At 40.5% G+C, this 20,301-nt stretch overlaps 1 protein-coding gene across 1 annotated transcript in view; it reads right to left on the bottom strand.

Moving 5' to 3' along the window:
• The window catches only part of CSF2RB (colony stimulating factor 2 receptor subunit beta), a 29,684-nt gene extending 12,226 nt beyond the window's left edge, over positions 1-17,458 (bottom strand). The window contains exons 1-5 of the mRNA XM_089526612.1: positions 17,398-17,458; positions 14,993-15,119; positions 8,748-8,911; positions 5,592-5,749; positions 1,607-1,778 (exon numbers count right to left, since the gene is read on the bottom strand). Coding sequence (XP_089382738.1) covers positions 1,607-1,778; positions 5,592-5,749; positions 8,748-8,911; positions 14,993-15,119; positions 17,398-17,458 — 682 coding nt within the window. The remainder of the gene's footprint in view (positions 1-1,606; positions 1,779-5,591; positions 5,750-8,747; positions 8,912-14,992; positions 15,120-17,397) is intronic.
• Between the last annotated feature and the right edge of the window lie 2,843 nt (positions 17,459-20,301).

Genomic DNA, 20,301 nt, shown 5'->3' with positions numbered 1-20,301 from the left:
CACATAGATACACACTACTATTACTGTTTCTGAATTCCAGGAACAACTTGGAAGGGGAAATGACTTAAAGCAAACATTTTGCGTGCTTTCAAAGAAATATAGCAGTTGGCCACCAAAGCAAAGTATGGTAAAGCAAGATCTCTATCTACCAGAAATATTTAGAGATCACTTCCCTGCCCACTCAGATTCTCAAATCAATATGCAATTTAAAACCGTACAGTAATACACCTTGTCATAATAAAGCTGGGATATAAATTAAATAAATAAATATGATAATGCATTAAAAGCACAAGAAGGGGGGGGGAGGGCAGAAACAAAGCATTAATTAAACCATGACAAAGAATATGAAGTTTCATCAAACAAACAACTAAATAGTCCAGGTTTAAATGGCTCATCTAAAACTCAGCAGGGATGGAGTCAACCTGATCTCCTTCAAGGAGGGATTCTACTGTTGTAGTGCTGCTATAGAAAAGCCCTGTCGCCTGTACCTACAAAACTAGGATTTATTGGTGATAGGAGATACAGCAGAGCCATTGTCTAAAGCAGATCGCAAATTGTACTTAGGTTCATATGGGGGAGGTGGTCCTCCAGTAGCAGCTACTGGTGGAGAAAGGTTATATTCACAAAAGAGGGGGACCTAATCTACAGGTAACATATCTCCACAACAAAGATGTAATAATTCACAGGCAATAACATACAGATCTAATAGTGAAAGAGCAAAAAAGGTTAAAATTGCATAGCCCTGTATAAAGTAGCCCTAATTCAGGGCACCAGTCTGCCTGCTGATAAAGACACTGTATTATTATATTATATTTACTGGTACTCTATTTTGACACTGCCTATGCTGTTATGTGCTTTTCATGTTTTCACTCCTGTCCCATGAAATCCTTATTGTTGAAATATATTAATTTGTGGAGAGATCCCAAACCCTGTTGCATGGGTTATAGCCTCTATGGTGGCCCTAGATCCCCTCGTGGAAGCACTATTCTATATCTTCCAACTATCTTGATTTGACAGAGATAATCCTGATTAATCCTCTGTCATCCCACTTTTCAGATGCATTTAAAATGTCCATTTCCCTCTCCTCTCACCTTCCACATTTATCCTCAGCTTACTTCAACTGCTGAAAATTGAACTGAATTGAATAATGGAGTATTTTGCACTCCATTAACTTAGCAGGGAAGAGAGGAGAGGAGAGGAGAGGAGCAAAATCTTACCCTTCCACTAGAATCAGGCAAAAGCAAACTGCTGCAGCCTCCCCTAGCTTATATGTTCTTCCTCGTTAATAACTTTTGCCATCTTGACCACACTCTGATTTTGCTTAGCCACACATATTCTGGTTTTCATCTGTGAAATGTTGAAGGGTATGCTGTTCATGAACCATACTGCTTTGTACATAGCAGAATAGTGGAATGAAACATGCATGTGCAGGAAACTTTGTTTAACAGCGTAAAGCCCATAGACAGCACAACTTCCCGCTATAGTTTAACCAGATTGTTGTCCAGTTCTTTCAGCAGCTGAGCTCATACACAGTGTACACAGGTTCCCAGGTTTAATCTTGCCTCTGTCTGCTCTCAGGCAAACAGCCAGTTCTTTGTAACATTACCTTCTGGGGTATCCCAAGTTACCACAGAGCTCCAGTCACTGTATTGCCCAGCAAGCTGGCTCTCTCGACCAAACTTGCTTCGAACACGAGCAACATAGGTGTTCCCAGACACAAGTTTATCATGTCGGAGAAGACAGTGGGAGGCATTTGAGACCACAAGAGAGGAAGCATCCTGGCAAGAGAAGAAAAAAAGGAAGAGATTGGTAGTTAGCTTTTCAAAACAGGCAAGTAATGGGAGACAATATGTAGTACTATAAAATTTAAAATGATATGGAAAAGGAAATAGAGAGAAGCTTCTCTTCCTCTCTCATAATACTGAAATATAAGGTCCTTTCACATTATACAGTTATAACACTATGATTCCACTTTACCTACCATGAGTAATCCTGGAGCTTGCGATTTAGGGAGGGTTATTTATAAATCTCAGCCAGAGAAATCCAATGTCTCTCCAAACTACAGATCCTCAGATTCCATAGGATGCAGCCATCACCATTAAAGGGGAATCATAACACTATAATTGTGTAATGTGAAAGGGCTCCTATAGTCACCCACTGAAATTAAAATGGTGGGAGACCCAAGACAGATGAAAAGCAATACCTTCTTCACATAGCACATACTTAAACCCAGGAAAGATTTGCCACAAGATGTAAAGATGGCTGTCAACCTGGATGGTTTAAAAGGGCAATGGATTAATTGAGGGAGGATGAAGCCATCAGTGGTTGCTACTCAGACTGGCTACATATCACACCAGACAGTTCGAAATGTATCCCACTGGCAGGCTTCCCATAAGCAGTGGGTTGGCTACTTTAGTCTAATCTGCACTGCAGAAATAATGCAATTTGACACGGCTTTCACTGCCATGGTTCAGTGCTATCAAATCATGGGATTTGTAGTCTGTTGGGGCACCAGAGTTCTCAAATAAAGAAACTTGAATGTCTCACAAAACTACAAATCCCAGAATTCTATAGCATTGAGCCACAGCAGCTAAAGTGGTGTCAAACTGCATTATTTCTGCAGTGCAGATTACACCGCTGTCAAGAGAACATTGGACTAGAAACATTTTAAGTCTGATCCAGTATGGGGTGTTATGGTATGAAAACTGAAATATAGAATGAGCATATTTACTACTGAAAATGGGAAAAAACCACCCTTTTCTTAGGTAATCCTCATTTGTTTTTTTAACTCTGTAATGCAGTAAATTTGTGCTCACTGCTTTATACAAGTCAGGGCATACACCCCTCTAGCCCAGCTTTGTCTACATTCTGCCTGAACACTATTCTCTATGGTTTCAAACTGAAATCCTTCCCAGTTCTACCTTGAAATGCTTGAGATGCAACATGGGACCAAAACTGGGGCCTTCTGCCTGGAAAGCATGAACTCAGCCCTTAATCCACAGACCTTCCTCATATACTGTATTTTCTGGCATATAAGACTATTTTTTAACCCAGGAAAATCTTCTCAAAAGTTGGGGGTTGTCTTATATGGTGGGTGTCATCTTATAGGGCAGGTGCTGAAACATCAGAGCCAGACTAAAGAATCTGCAGTCGCCGCATTTGTAATTGAAGGGCGGAGCAAGCTGCAGGCGTCCAGGATGCCCGGGTATGGAAAAAAAGCTGTGTTTGCAATACCGCTCTGATAGGGAGGGCTGGGCAGGCAGGGAGAGCTAACCAATCCAAGCAGGCTTTGTATACAACAAGTTTTCCTGCTAAGTATCTGCATGTCACAAGCATTTGAATTAAAATTACCATATTGAAATCAAATCCGATGTTTTTTAAATTTTTATTTGGAAGAGGGGTAGTCTTATATGGCGAGTATATCCCAAACTCTGTATTTTAACTGGAAAAGTTGGGGGTCGTCTTATACTCCAGTTGTCTTATACACCGGAAAATACGGGTATTTTCATCTTTCAGAAAGGAGACTCTTATTGCTCCAAGAAGAGATGGGGAAAACTGCAATTCCCTTCGTGGGAAATGGGTGTCTCAAAATAATAAACTGCCAAAGTCTAACTCAGGGTCCAAATAGATAGGCCAAAATAAAGCTGCTTTGGGTCATTTTGGAGACATGCTGTTTAAATGACACACACATCTTAAAGAGGCCAGAACCTATGCCAAAGCTGCGCTCCAGTCCTTAGGACTGGAGTGTGGCTTTGGCACGGCTTCTGGCCTCTTAGGACACCTGCATCATTTAAACAGCATACCTCCAAAGTGACCTAAAGCAGTTTTATTTTGGCCTGTTTGTTCAAGGCGTTCTGAATGTACCAGCCAGTTCAAATAAAACCTTTTGTGTAGTTGCTGCAGTGGTAGGCAATATCATACTCTCCAAAAGTCCAGGGAAAATTCCAGTTAATCCATACTCATCCCATTTTTTCAACCGCTTTTAAAATGTCCCAGTTTCTCTCTCTTGAAGGAAAATATAACATGGCTTTTCTTCAGCTTTTGCGTAAGGTGCTATAGGCTTTAGCATAATGTTTGTTATGGTAATAGGGAATTCTATCATAAACTGCTAAGCAAGTTTAGTGGTTTTGTCCTCATTTTAATTGCTACAAACTGAGTTCAGTGTGAAAAAGTAGTTTACACTCATTTAATCTAGTGAGGGGAGAAAAGAGGAAGGAAAGAATTTTGCTCTTCTCAGTAGGCACAGGCAAAAGTAAACTGCAGCAGCACCTCCAAGCTTGTGTGTTCTTCCTCATTGGTAATTTGCCACACATATCCCAGTTTTCATCTGTGAAATGTTGTAGGCTATGCAACATGTAGAAAATACATGCACCCATGTGAACCTCATTTGCAAAGCATGATAACAAACTGGTAAAAGTGTAGAAAAAATAACAAAAGATGCCTCCCCGCCCCCCACTCTTCCTTCCTAACACTACCAGGGATTTTTGATGCAGGAGGACACTCTGCCACACCTTCCGATACCATGGAGAGATGGTGCAATTGATTCTTCATTTTTGTGACACCAGTGGCAAGTTTTGGGGGCATGGCACCATTCCAATGAGTCCAGAGGTGGGGGTGTATTATGACCCTCTGACTTTAGAAAGTTGCCCACCACTGATTTGGAGCATGCATGAGTAAGCTGCAAGGCTGCATGGGTCAACCTCTCATCCAGCCATCCTCACCATGTCCACCAACCACATAGCAGTCAAAGATCTTTCATTCCTGCAAAGCATGAGGGAAAGGGTTTCTGGTCAATGATTTTACATGTAAATAGGCTTGGAAGAATTTCTTGCTTGAGAAGAGAATTGCCAGGTGAAATATGTGACAGGGCTCTTATACATTTAATAGCTGTGAAGAAGAGAGAATTTCAGAAGGTAGTGCTTGTCATGTTAGCAATACCTACTGAATTCCTTGTTCTATACAACCATTAAAGGTATAAGAAAGTCAAGCAGGAGACGAAGGCCTTGTTTTCAACTTTCAACCCTTTCTGTCCTTCAATGAGCCTTTTGTCATCTTTGTACCACTGGAACTCTCCTGATGGAACTGTTGTGTCATTTATCTAACATCCCTGTATCTTATACTAAAACTTCTTTCACACAATTACTCTCAAGGGTGCTACAAGATCTCTTTGCAAACTCATATTCCAGACTAACACAGCTATGGAGATTGTTGCACATGAAATTCACGCTGGGATAGACACAGGTTGTAACCATCACAGACAGTTCTTATTGCATTATCCTGTGCCTGGGCAGTAGGCAGCCCGTATCCAACCCAGGCTTCTCTGGCAGCTTTCAAAAACGGGAAAATCCCATTCATGAAAAGCTGCCAGAGAACCCTGAGTTGGATATGGGCTGCCTACAGCATGGGCATGGGGCACTGCAATAAGATCCATTGGTAACTGTTACAACCTGTGTCTATCCCGGCACAGATCTGGCATGCAATAATCTCCTGTGTCTCTGAATTCTAACCCAATGTTGATCATCATTATTAACAGCATGACAGAGATACAAACATAAATGTTTGCTAACAGCATTAAAAGTGATCACAGATACCTCCCAAGGTTCCCAAAACCGTTTGTAGGTGACTTCAAAATCCAGGGCACCATTCAACCAATGGCTTCTATTCATTCCATCACCTGGTTCCCATATCAACAAGGAGTCACCATCTTCTGTAACACTCACCACTAGCTTTTGGGGTGGCAGAGGCTGGACTGAGACAATCAATAAAGAAAAGCACAAGATAACTTTGGTTATATGGAAAGCTGAGATATTCTTGAGGAAGCATTGGTACACTATGGCAGCACTCTTTACTCAGGGGCTGTCTACATGGGCAAAGTAAAGCATCCTCCCCATCGTCCTACCAAGCAGTCTGGATGATACAGGGCACAATCCCTGGTTCTGATATAAACAATCTTGACAATGTTTGGCCAGTTCAGCACCAATCCTGCAGTTCCACTGCACCTTAATACAGCTTAAATAAACTCACTTTTTCCTCCTGGATCTTCCCAGAGGATCCAGAGCCCTCCACTGTGACAGTGGCAGGCTCTTTACAATGAGTCCAACTGTGCCACCTGGCACTACTGTTGCTGCCATAGATCACTTGCTCTGTGTGAACAATGCTGGGCACTTCATTTTCCAGCTGTGATGCACCAGATGCATGTGGTGAGAAGCATGTGTGAACAGCCATTCAGTATTGCAACAGAGTACCCAAGGTAAAAGGGGGATGTTGAGGCAGTTTTGGGGACAGAATATTCTAGGCTGTTCCTGTGTTATTCTGGCCAGTATGGACCCGGGCTCTGACCAGGGTAAAGAAAAGGGAATATTATCTGGTATATTCTTTCTTATTACATACATTTTAATCTGCATTTGCCCCAAAACCAGTTCCTAAAAGCCAATTATTTACACAGGAACCCTTGACATTTAAATAACACGGCCATGTGTCCTACATTAGCAGGGCTGTCCAGTATCTCAGTGACTGTCCTATAACTGAAAGGTTGTCATAGAACAGTCCTCTAGCCAGTCCAAGTTCAATTTTAAGATAAAGAACCCTAAGGCGAAATTAGAACTTTATTTTATTTTATTTGGACTACAGTGCCCAGGATTTCCCAGCCAGCAAGGGTAGTTAAGACTTTCAGAGATTTGTAGTCACTGAAGGATTCTGCACATTCTGGTTATAGCCAATGTCCATGCTGCCTGGGGGATTATGCCATTGCAGACCAAAAAAAAAAAACTTTTAAAGTTTTGGGGCAGAGAGAAAACAAGAGCTTTGAAGTTCCACACTATCCATTAACACTTAGACAGTAGACTGAGTGGATATTGAAATCATATCATCCCAGCCTTTCCTATTACAGCAAGAGGTATTGTAATTTAAATGAAATTGTAGTGGTTTTTTTCTATTTTTTATCTTTGCATGTAAATTAGCATGTGTAAATTTAATACAGCACTTTGTTTTTGTCATGTGTGTTTCCTTGTTTTTGGTGGTGCATAAAGTGGACACTGAAAGAGAAAGCTAGATCATAAACCCAAAAAAAGATAAAGCCATGTTAAAGTATTCAGAAAGTTGTTGTGTGCCTTCAAGTTGTTTCCAACTTATGGTGACTCTAAAATGAACCTATCACAGGGGTTTTTGGGGCAGAAAGTGTCATCCAGTGGGTTTCCAGAGTCGAGTAGAGACTCAAACCCTTGTCTCTAGAGTCTTAGGTGCTAAACAGACAGCCCTAAAGGCACAGCTTGCCTCCGCCCCTTTGAGCACCAGATTGGGGCTGCAGCAACTGCACACAGTGGTCCCAATCTAGGAATTTGCCAGCTCCAAAAGAACCAGGAGAAATCCACTCCTTTTGGAGCCAGCAAAAAGCCCCTCTTGCCACTGTAGTGGCAGCTTTTCCCCATTTCTTTGGTGTAGTGTGTCTAAATGTTGCACCGCAGAAGTGTTGTGACACCGCCCACCATCTGCTCAAGTGGGCGGTGTGACTCTGACATTGGGTTGGACTTTAAACGCTGTGTTATTTAGATTTTAAGGTTTTCATAGAGTTTTAAATACATTTTAAGTATCAATGTGTAATGTTTTTAACCTTTTAAAATTGTTTAATAATTTTTTGAACTTTGTGCCTACATTTTAATGCTTGTATTGTTTTTAATTTGTACTGTTTTAAAGTTTTGTTGAGTCCCTATATGGAGAGAGAGGCAGGAGATAAAATTATTATTATTATTATTATTATTATTATTATTAGGCCCATGGCTTCACTTCCTGATTCTAAGCCATTTGTCTGCTTGTTCCTGCTTTTAGGATGCTATACTTAGTGCCCAGTCTTCTTCAGTGCATGTAGCATATCATAAAACAAGTGAATAAGGAGATGGTTTAAACAAACCTGAAAGCTGCACTTCAAATCAATGACTGCCATACTTTTCATGAATATTGATTTGCTATTTGTTCAGTTAGCTGACCAAAATTTTTAAAAAGGTCAGAAGTCTTGTCTGGTGTTCATTTATCACTCCCTAAACATTCTACATTTACTTGTAATAAATGCCAATTCCATGGGTCAGCTTACAGAAAAAGATGGATCTTCTATCTGTAGTTTGATCGCAGGAGTGAATGCCAACCAGGAGAAAACCTTAGCTTCCAGGGCTATGAGGAAGAGTTGGTTGGATGAAGGAGCAAGGAAGGGCAAACCTATTACAAATTTCTAACCCTTTCTACCAAGAATATGACTTGGACACCAAGCCTGAGCTGGGGGCAAAGACGGAAATAGCTTTGGCTTTTAAGCATTGCATCTCCTTGGTTAGATAAATTGCATGCTGGCACTGTCTATTACAGTGCCCAGTGGTGGTATCCTTTCCCCTGCTCAAGTCTCCCTAAGTTAGAGGATGCAGGTAGTTACAGTTATACTGTGGAAGTGATTTATAAGTTCTGTAATTTGGGGTTTGTTAACTGTTTTGCTTGGACTTCCTTGCCATGGCAACCATTCCAGCTTGTTTAAAATTATATTTGTCCCAAAGCTTGAAAAAGGTTAATTTTTTTATGGTGACTCATAGAATCCCCTAGTCAGCATGGCCACTGGCCATTGTGGCTAGCTCATTCTGAGACTTGTAGTCCAAAAAGGAACTTTTCCTAAGTTCTAGGCCCAATGTTTTGGACCTGATTCTCTCTACAGGACTAAAGGAAAATAGCCCATGGGTAGAAGAGCTGTTCCAATTCTTGAGAATACATACCGTTATTGAAGATGCTGACATTCAGTTGGGCCTCCAGTGACAGCTGTGGTTTGAAAATGAAGATATTCTTCAGCCATAGGTTGAATAAAGTCTGCATCCTGTGGCACTCCCACCGTATTAAAGAGCCTACTTTTTGGGAATTGCATGTCATGTTTTCGAGGCTCCTGTAAGCACCAGAAGAACTATGTTTTATTTACTACAGTAATTAACAAACATGTTAACAGGTAGCCTTGACTGAAAGAACCTTCACTAGAAGCAGAGGAGCTTCAGGGCATTTTGGCACTGAACTCCCAGAAAGCAGCCTGACTGTGCATATTTGAATGAGCTCTATAGGCTTGCTGAGAAAACACCTTGTACCCTGCTCAGATCTCAAAGACCTCTTCATGGTGTCTACTGCCACTGATGAAGAAGGGAATGGTGATTTGTTCATGTGTTTTGTTTAAAGGATATTTTCATCCACTAAGTGTACAAACTCTGCAAAATGAGATTTGCTGACATCCACTTTCTTGCCAACCCATCACACAGAAATGTAGCATGTGAAGCTCTTCCTCAAAGAGTAGAGAAAAAGCTATCTCTCACACAACATAGTGACAGCACACTGATTCCACTTTAACTGCTTTTAAGATTTGTAGTCTGGTAGACACTAGAATTTCCTGAAATCTAAATATACTCCATGACTAGAAATCCCAGGGCAATTGAAATAGTATCAATGCACTACAATGTTAGAGCATGGAGGACACTGAAAGTGGTTGTGTTCTGGCTGAAAAGACAGAGAGGGCATTTTTAATTTGTCACAGAAAGAGCAAACAAGAGTCTGGTTGGGATCAGAGGTAAGAGCTTCCTGGCTGGCAGAAACACGTTAGGGAACAGTTGTTGCTTTGCAAGGGAACCATCATATGAAGGCTGTGAATTCTCTACTACCAATCAAAACAGCAGTGGTCACTTTAATAACAGGACAGAAGAATCTTTAGCAGTGTTATAGTAGCCACTTTCACAGAAAGACACAAAAATGGGGGTAGGATTGCCACAGCCATTGCCTTCATCCTAGCATCTCTCCATTGCATATCTCCAGCAGTTGTGGAGAGGATAGAGGATGGAACTGGCAGTCTTACTGGCACTGAAAGTAGGGCCAGGGTCCAGAAGCCAATCCCCTTCTCTCATGTTTATGAAGGGGAACGTCTGAAAAATACGGGGGTTGTAATGGGCAGGAGGAAAGATAATTGGCTAGGGATAAATGGTGACTATTTTCAGCTGAAAAATGTTGGGGAGTAATCAAAATGTTTCTGTTGATTCCACTTCCCTCTCTCTACTTGTCTTCCCTATGAGCACTCCTTCCTTTTTTCTGTTAGACTAATGTGCAGTTCCTCTTTCAGACAAAAACAGAAGTGGTTTAAAGGAAAAACCAATTGAAAATTATTTTTATATGGACTTTTTGAGCAACAAGAAAGCTCACAATGCAAAAATTTGTGACTAAGGCTACTAGTAATTTTGGTAGTACGATTATTCACTTAGAACTGTAATGGCAGAATTTTGTCTTTCTTTTTGTTCTATCCTTTGCTATCATTACAGTCTGGATTGGGGGGAGTGTCTGCCCTTTTGCATCTTAGTTAGTGTTATGTGTTTTGGTATTCTATATTATTTATTGTTTATTTTAAGTTATATATGTACATGTATTTTTTCCTTTTTGTCTCTTTGTTTTGTCTTCTCTTTCTTTTTATATTTTTCTTTCTGAAAGTTTATGGTTTTGATTGTGAATTAGATATTTGTGTTAAAATTAATAAGTATATAATTTTTTTTTAAAAAAAGAAGAAGTTAAAGATAGATGAAATAACAAGCACTACCCCATCATGTTTTAGGGGAGACCAAGGAGAACAGGTGGTTATCTTCAACTTCCTTGTTCCTAAGAAACTTGTCTCTTTATGTTTTCCCATTCAGAAAAGGAAATCTGATCCTTTCCTGTTCATGGCAATTAAATGTGTGCAGCATGTACTGCTATTATCTCACGTATATGTATCAGGGTGGCACTTGGTGGCTTCCATACCAGAGGAGCAGTGAATATGCTCTAGCTTTTAGTCTGAAGTTTAAAAGAGCTATTCATGATGCCAAAACTATTGGGAATGGGGTTCAGGCTGTTGGACAGCTCCTTAAAGCTTCTAAGAACTTTATCATATGAGGCTAAAAAGAGGAATTTTAACATGATAAGTGTCTTTGAGACAAAAAACAGAGTAGATGCACCATCCCACTCATATGAGTGGGCCATGACTGCTACTTTACATGTATAATGTTCTCTCTACATAATTGCAAACTCTGTTTTTCCAAAGCTTGCAAACATGAGATAAAAATCTACGTGCATAAAACTATATGATGATCATTCAGTAAGCATGCAACTCTTGCATGACGAATTTTTATATTCATCAGGCCTGTGCCAAGAATGTGCTATGAAATGAATCCATCTTTCACCTCTCTTCTGAGGAATGAGTTATTCAACTCCCCTTCTCTTTCTACAGACCCAGTAACAAAAGAATAAAGCTGGTTCAATCTCTACACCATAAACTTGTCTAATAGTCCTTCTACAGGAAGATGTCTCAGACCTCATAAAATTGTTCATCCATCTAGTTTAGCCTAATCAACATTTTTACCCTGTAAAAACTTTAAAAATAATTTTCAGGTCCCAGGGAAACTCTACATAAATTTTTTATATCTACAGGTCAAAAAAGTCCCCCCCCCCATGGAAACTTGGAGTTCCAAGAAACCCTAGCTGACAAATCCTGATCTAGATTCATGGTGTCTGCTCTAACTGGCAGCATCTCTCCAGTATTATAGGTAAAGTCTTTTTCATTACCAGCTACCTTGTTCTTTTTAACTGGATTGAATGAGGGATTGAGCCAAGGCAAGTATGGGAAAATTTAGGTGACTAGGAGCAGGACATTGTAGAATGGAAGTAATCAGCCAACCATAAATGCTTCAAAAACTGCTCTTGGCCAGACACCCCTGCCTGTGAATCAGAAAGAGACACCCCTGTCCAAAATGGCCCTAAACATGTTCCCTTTGCTATCTGGACCCTAGGCACTGAGGTCAAATTGAAGAAGCCTCTTTCATTGTAGTGGTGACCCAGGACACTTACTTTTAATGCCAGGAGGACATCCACTTCCCCAGTCTCAACAGTGGCCTTCTATTTAATGGCATCACATAAACCCGAAGCCAATTCAACCATTCTCATAAGTATATAAGTACAGGGTAGGCAAAAATAACCTCTTGTCTGAATCTTGATGGTCAGGATTGCAAACTCTCCTAGTTTCCCCTGAAGCAGCCAGCTGAAGCCTGGAGTGTCAAAAGGGCAGATATGTGGGCTAAACCAGAAATGAATGATGTGGAGATGGAGCTGACTAATATTCACCGCTGAACACTAACCTCTGATATTGTGAGGCTTTTGACATAGTGTACCCACTACCTAGTTCTTCAGACAGTACAAACGGTGCCTCCCCCAACACAACTACCAAGAAAAAAAGTAAGACACAGGGCCAAAACTTAACCAGAGTCTTGTGGTGCCTTACAAATCTATTTCACCATAACATTTTCATGGTATGAAGTGAACTTGCCACAATAAATCTGTTAGTCTTTCAAGTACCATCATCTCATTGTTATTGTTACTGTTGTTGTATTTATTTGTATCCCACCTTTTCCCCAAAATTGGAACTGAAATGTTTCAGTTTAAAAGATTAAAGTTAAAAACACAAAAAGTAAACCTTAAATAGAATTAAACTATTAACAGTATTAAAATAATTCAGCCTGTTGTTAATAGCATAAAATGAAATTTCAAAAAGTAAAAAGCTCTTGTTCAGTTAAAACTTTGCAGCACCTGCTAGCTCGAATTTTAAAAGCCTATCTAGATAAAAAGGGTTTAGCTGCCAATGAAAGGACAACACAGAGGGAAATTCCAGAGTTTAGGGCCAGCTGCCGAGAATGTCCTCTCTCATCACCTTATCAATCGAGCTTGTGATGGTGGTGGGAGTGAGAAAAGGGCTTCTCCTGAACACTTTTGTAGCAAAAAACTAATATGACTAACCTTTCAAATGTTTACATTCTTTTTTTTAAAGCATTTTCTTTCTCCTAAACATCTGAATATTTTAAACATGGATTAATACTACTTCTTTTTGAGCCAAGAAGTGACTGGAACATAAGATAGGTGTGAAAGTCAATGGATAGTTATGCTCTAACTTGTACAATAGTCCAGAAAATGCATATCAGTTTGTGATGAAATGCAGAATTTCCCAAATATCCTTTCCATTAGGCCAACAATCTCTGCAGGCCAGCTCTATATATTTTGCTCCTTGAGGCAAAGGACAAGATGTCGCCTTTCCCCTTTTCTTAGACAGAAGATGGTTAGATTGGAAGTTGATTCTTATTTCAGTAATGACAATGGGGCAGTGTCCTCCACTGTACTTGAGGGCAGCAGGCTAGCTTAGAAGGTGCGAGGCATCATCAACACCTTAACAACCTGACAGCCATGTGGTGTAATGGTTTCAGCATTGAAGACCAGGGTTTGAATCCTAGCTTGGCCATGTAAACCCACTGGGTGACTCCCTCAGCATCAAAGGATGGCAATAGCAACTCCACTCTGAAGAAACTTGCCAAGAAAACCCATGAGAGGTTCACATTAGGGTCACCATAGTTTGGAAATTACCTGAAGGCACACAATGACAACAACAACTGTTCCTTAACATCTGCTGACTGCCACATCCTGTCAGATGTAGGGTTGCCATAAGTCAGGACCTCCAACCCGGGACAAATGTAGAACAAATGTAGGACAACATTTTCAAATGTAGGACACAGTTTTAATAAATGGAGGACACACGAAAAAATTTGATGATTTTTTAAAAATGTTAATATAAATGCATGTTTCTTAGGCATGATCAAAATGGAGGACATTTTGTAATTTGACAGAAGAGGACATGTCCTGGAAAAGGAGGAGGATGTCTGGTCACCTTGTCTCTGGTCCAAAATACATTGCAGAAATAAAACATAGCTGGACTGAAATGCCCAGAGTTCCTCACCAAAACTGCATCCACACTGAGGAAATAATCCAGTTTGAGAGTGACTTAACTGTCCTGGGTTAGTGCTGGGGAATGCTGGGAATTGTAGTACACTGTGGCCCCAGAGGTATCTCTGACAGGGAGTCACATAACCCTCCAAACGTAGTTGCAGTACCCAGAATTCCTCACCAGGTGCATCCACACTGAGGAAATGGTCCAGTTTGAGACTGCTCAGTGCTGGGGAATCCTGGGAATTGTAGTCTATTGTGGCCTCAGAGCCATCTCTGACAGAGAAGTCTGAATGTCTCCCAAACACTAGCATTCCCAGGATTCTCTACCATTGAGTTAAAGCAGTCTCAAAGTGGGTTATTACTCCTGCAGTGTGTGAGAGAGATAGAAAGGCTAGGGACTGGATTCATTCATTAACTCACAAAAGGAGGATATCTGTGTCCAAAACACACTGCTTTGACTGCCAGGGCTCAGTGCTATGGAATCCTGGGAATTGTAGTTTATTGTGGCACCAGAGCTCTCTGACAGAGAAGGCCAAATGCCTCACAGACACCAGAATTCCTGAGCATTTGAGCCCTGGCAGTCAAAGTTAGAAAAAATACACAGGGGCAAAATAAATATTGAAAATGGCCACGCACCTCCTCCTCCTCCTCCTCTTCCTCCTCCTCTTCCTCGCCTCGGTGCCAAAGGAAATGGCCCTCTCCCGTCTGCTGCCTTGGGGACCAAACAGAGGAGGAGCTCCTCTTCCTGAGTCTGGCAACCTCCTGTTGCCAACAAGCCTTGAAGATAATTCCCCAAAAGTTTGGCCAAAATTCACCAAATCCCCCCCATATCTCACCAAATATTCAGTCAAAATCCCTGGAAAGTCCCTGTAATGTTAATATGGCAATAAAACATAGCCCTAATTGAATAAAAATAATTGGAACTTATTTCAACTCTCAAAATTACCATTAAAACCAACCACCAAAATCACACCAAAGGCTCTGAAAAGTACCCATTTTGGTGTGAAAGTCACCAGATTGGCAACACGCCGGCCGGGAGTCAAGGAGGAAACCGTGCAGGGACGCCCCCTAGTGGCGAAAAACTGGGAATGTCCCGCCGGCAGGAGGGTTATGGCAACCCTAGTCAGATGGCAAGTCCAGTCCTACATCTTGACCATTTTTTTCATGTTAGTGTCCAATGGATAAGAATTCAGGGACTCACAGATAAGTGTCGCTATGGAAAAGGGTCATGTTGACAAGGCTCCTTGCCTCCTGTCGTTCAAACCAGGTGCATGCTGTAGATGACTCATAATCAGTGGAACAGTTCAAAGTTTGCATCAGTGGACTTTCTGAAAAGGAAACAAAATATTCCTAAAGATTTTCACTGGCTCCTGTCCAGGAGTGAGGAGGAGGAAGAAAAGTAATAAGAGACAAGAAATTAAAGATTAATGAGTAATTAATTCCTTGCTTGTTATAATATAAAGTTAAAGAATATATGTATTTGCCTCCTTCTTATGGTCATAGTTCTGAGAATGGTTGGGAGGAAGTCTTTAGTAACTTTGGCTGTTTCCTCCACTGATATGTGTACACATCTTTGCCTAAAGAAGAAGCCTGTGGTTTTGCACAAAGATTTTTCCATTTCCCCAGTTGTTCAAAGAAATCTCTGAAATTTGTCTTATGCTCACATTGCTCCTATGTGTACACAGGCATATGCATTCTATCATGTTCACATCACACTCACCCACCCATCTATAAACTACTAGCAGCCCAGAGCAATGTTTAGAAAAAGTACATTTTCCACTACAGCTCCCAGAATCCACAAGCCAATGTGGCCACTGGATTCTGTGAGCTGTAATTTAAAAAAACAATTTTCCAGCACCGGCCAAAACATTTAATAGGATGTAAACACCATCAAGGTCAATGCGACTTTCTCCTAAGTATAAGTACATTGAATTGTAGTCTTACTGTGTAACTATTTGCATATTTACTCAAAACAAGTCCCACTATGTTCAGTAGGACTTGGGCCCCAATAAAGGCTCCCTTTCTGGAACCCATGTTTTCATGCAAGACTTCCTGGGAAGAAGATGTTTACTGCAGGCAAGAAAATGGCATGAGAAAGAAGCTCTTTCTGCCACCACTCACAATGCTTCATCCCAGTAACTTCAGTGTAATTTCTGCTTACACTGAATGTGTATAGTGTGGTATAGGATTTCACCTCATGGGCTCCATTTCAAACTACTCTGCACTTAGACAAACCCCTAAATAGAGACTCCATGTACAGCACAGTACAATACAGTACTCCAGAACTCAGCATTGGTAGGTTCTGGAGAACTACACTGTCCACTTCCTTGCTGCAAAAATGCCAAAACAGAGAGATGGCAAGTCTATCGCTCTTTTGAGAACCAGCAGGGCCTTAAATTCTGGCACTGACTGGTCCTTCCTTAGAATAAAGCAGCTGTACTTAGCCAACTCTCTGAAAAACAATACCAGACACTTTGAACAATCATGAGTAATCTCCATAAATTACATTTCAACTAGTTTAAAAAAAAAAAGAACGTATCAAAATTCAATTCTATATATTTGCAATAGAAAAATATTCCATAAAAAAAAATCAAATGTGGGAGAAGTCAAATATGACATCCAGCTCTAAGGCTTTGACTGCTTCACTGTTAAAAGCCTAGGCTTGAGCTCTGTAAATTCAATCATGTTAGCACTGAATTATGGTTCATTGCCACTTCTTTTTTCTGGAGATGCCCTTCTTTCTTAACACATATATGGAAGGAAAACACAATCCCGACTTTTCCATGCTAGGGACAGCTGCATGTGTTGAATTTGTCAAGTGCAAAGCAACCGGGGGGGGGGGTTGCTTAAATTTGTTCCTATAAGAATTTACAAACATTCACAATCTGCACTCTAAGAATAAAAGGCATTTCAGATTTAAAAGGTTCAAACTCAAAAGAAAGTGAAACTGACTGATTTCCCAGTCTTTACTGTCCATATAGGACATTGGTACTTTATCTTTCTCTCATTTAAAGCATTTATTTACACAACAAAAATTTACATGATAGAAACTAAACCTTTAGGGCACCAGAGTCTGTATAGATAAGTTTACAGTGAATCTAAATGCAGTTTGACACAACTTTAACCATGTTTCCATCCAACAAAATCTTGGGATTTGTAGTTTTGTGGGGCATTCACATTCTTTGGTAGAAAAGGCTAAAGACCGTGTAAAACTAAAAATCCCAAGGTTCCATAGGATGGAGCAACAGCACTTTAAGTATTGTCAAACTGCATTATTTCTACAGTGTAGGTACACCCTAAATCTCCCTGTCTGGCCCAAACTTTTCTCTCCTCACAGGGCTTTCCAAGACTGCAGCCTACTGTGTCTCATGGAATGCACATATAACCACCTAACCATCTCCTATCTGGATAGCCCCACTTTGATTCTCATTTCTTAATGTAACATTAGAATGTGACACAATGGGCTTTTATACACTAGACAAACCTGCAAGGCCTTTGTGACATCCAGGGAGACAGATGCAAAAATGTATACAAAACAGTAAAGGAAATGAAAGCAGAAAATGGAAAACAGAGGTAGGAAAAATATGAGGTTAATAAAAACATTACCACGAGCTTCAGTGACCAAAGAGATAAGGCTGAAAGCCAGGACAATACCATAGGACCTCATATTCTTTTCGTATTTATTTTCCCCTGAAGAATTATCCTATGATAGAAGCGAATTCTTTGCATTGAATACTGCTTGGTTGATGTTTCCCTTCCTGGTGTCTCTTCAAATTAAATAGTTTTCTTCCTGTGCCTCCTGTGTAATAATAATAGTAATAATAATAGTAATAATAATAATGATAATAATAATGATAATAATAATAATTTTAACCCATCTCTCACTATGGATGGAGGTGGGTTACAATAAAGAATAAAAATGCAATGTCATGAAACATCACAGACCCCAACCCTCCACCCACATAAATATAAAAAAAACACATGCATTACAATTGCAAAAACACTCAATAACAGATTTAGATTAAAATTAATTATTAATTATTAATTATTAGTTAACATTAGGCAGATGATGACAATAGCTGTGGGCAGACTGGTGTTATCTTTTTGATGGGAGGTCAGTCGGGGAAGGCTTGCCAGAAGAGATCTGTCTTGACTGCCATCTTAAAGGCGTCAAGGACGGTAGTCTGACGGATCTCCTCTGGCAGGTCATTCCATACTTTTGAAGCGGCTGATGAAAAGGTCCTCTGGGAAACCACAGCCAACCTGGTCTTCTTCAGCTGCAGTAGATTCTTCCCAGAGGACCTAAGAGTGCAGGAATATATGAGTAAATAATTTCATTTTAATCGAAAGTAACCCTCATACTTTCTGTGACTGCCTAACTCCATGGTTTCCAAATGCTTACCCTTTGGGAAATCCCTGTCACTGTGCACTTGTGTCTACCACTGAACAGTTATACAACTGCTGCTAAATCACTTTTCATTTCAGACAATCCTAAGACCTTTAAGCACCCAAGCAAAAAAATTTCTCCTCCCTTACTCAGTTGAAAGAGAAACAAGTTGTCCATGTCCACTATTATCAAATTTCTGATTATTATTTTTAAAAAATAGTTATTATTTTATTATTATTTTAAATATTAATATTATTATTTCAAACAAATCTTTAATGAGCTCCATTGGAGCACCCTGTAAGGATGGATGATAATTTCATTTCAGTTTAATTTGAGAAGAATTTAACAACATTTTGCTAATTGCTTCATATTCCAGATATGTTTATACCTTACGTTTTAAAAATAGCTGAGTGAGGAAAACAATAAGACTGGTTGCTATTTCCTATCCTTGCCCCAGATTTCTAAGAAATCAACCACTTAAAACCATTAGCATGTGTAAAGAATGTCTTCGAACAAGGTCAGAAATAACAAAGATCATAATCACCATCTCTGTACTGAATAGTCATATCACTGCCAAAAAGAAGGGCTCTGAGGAATTTTTTCACGTTTATGGAGAGAAGTGAGAAGAGACAGAAACAGCCTGAACAGCCCAAAAAACCCAAAAAACTATAGAAACCTACTGAGAAACTTCCCTCTATAGAGCCCAAAGGAGATACTTCCATGAATACTCATGTGAGATGACATGATCAGATCTTCCAGTGTCATTTTCTGTCTCTGACATATACATGGAAGCAGAATTCAACTGAAACTATGATATGTGTGTATGCAGTTCCATCAGATACAGAGATGTTAGCATACCCAACATAACCCATATTATATTTGGGGTCTCCATCTTTCCATATCTATGGCCAGGCATGTTCTTAAGATGCCACAAAGACCTTTGGAACACCACATGAATTTGCCATGGGAAGGACATGGAGACCCAAAGACATGGAAAGACATAGGTAATACTAAGATAAAGGCTATATGGATTTGCTGATCACTCCTTCCTCCTCCCAGGCTCTCCAAATATCCTCTTGCACTAGAAACAAAAGGTGAAGGGGATAAGGCAATGCTTCCTACCTACCCCCTGCCTTGTTCCCAGTCAATGTCCCTATCCATCTACCCTGGAATTGTCTTAAATCCAATCACTGTTTTTGTTATTCCAAAGTTAAAGCCATCAGCTATTCCAGAATCCCATTGTTAATTTCTGGGGAGACCATCAGGTCTTTGTTGCAGAATAATAATAATAATAATAATAATAATAACAACAACAACAACAACAACTTATACACCGCTCTTCAGCCAAAAGGCTATCAGAGCAGCTTACAAATTGTTAATTTCTCAGATATATATATTGGTCCCAAACCTAGCCTCTTCACACTCAGTTGGCACCCAGTCTGCACTGCGTGCATGGAGATTACTTGCTGTGTTGTCTTCAGACCCCCATCTGAACCATATCCCACTTTCCATGGTCATCTTTCCAGGGCAGATAAATACAGCGGGCGCACTTTACACGGACTTGAGCTTATGTGCTCAAGCCGCGGGGCGCACGCGGGGTGGAAGGTGCGGTGGGTCCCATTCAATTGAATGGGCGCACGCGCCCATTGCACCCCGCGCACCACCGCGCCGCCGTGCACGAGCCCCATTGTTTCCAATGGAGCTTGAGCATAGGCGGAATTCGCCTTACGCAGAGGGGTCCGGAACGGATCCCCGCGTAAGGATCCCCTCTATATCCCTAAAACTCCACTATCTAATTTTCATACCTCCAGCTCAGTTAAGTCTGAGTGGCATGTCTATCTGAAATGCTATTGAGTCTTTAATTTCACTCTTGTGCATTTCTAAATAAAAATCTTCTTATTCACCTAAACTTGGAGTCCCCCTCAGTTAGTATTGGTGTTGTGTTTTTGGAAGTGCAACAATGTTCTGCACTGAAAGAGCAATGCCTTAGAGTGGGCAGTAGTAAGAGGGTCAGACAGTCTGAGAGATCTGTAGTGATCTCCCTCTCTGTCTAGTATCCTGACCTCTCTCAGATGTCAACTGGTACTCTTTGGGATGTTGCCACTCCTTATCTCACCCTCTCT

The sequence above is a fragment of the Sceloporus occidentalis genome, unplaced genomic scaffold (assembly GCF_023333645.1).
Source record: "Sceloporus occidentalis isolate IW3139 unplaced genomic scaffold, rSceOcc1.0.p SCAF_5, whole genome shotgun sequence".
NCBI classification, from domain to species: domain Eukaryota; kingdom Metazoa; phylum Chordata; class Lepidosauria; order Squamata; family Phrynosomatidae; genus Sceloporus; species Sceloporus occidentalis.
Note: the sequence above shows the minus strand (reverse complement) of the source record. Positions and strands in the feature narration are given on the sequence as shown.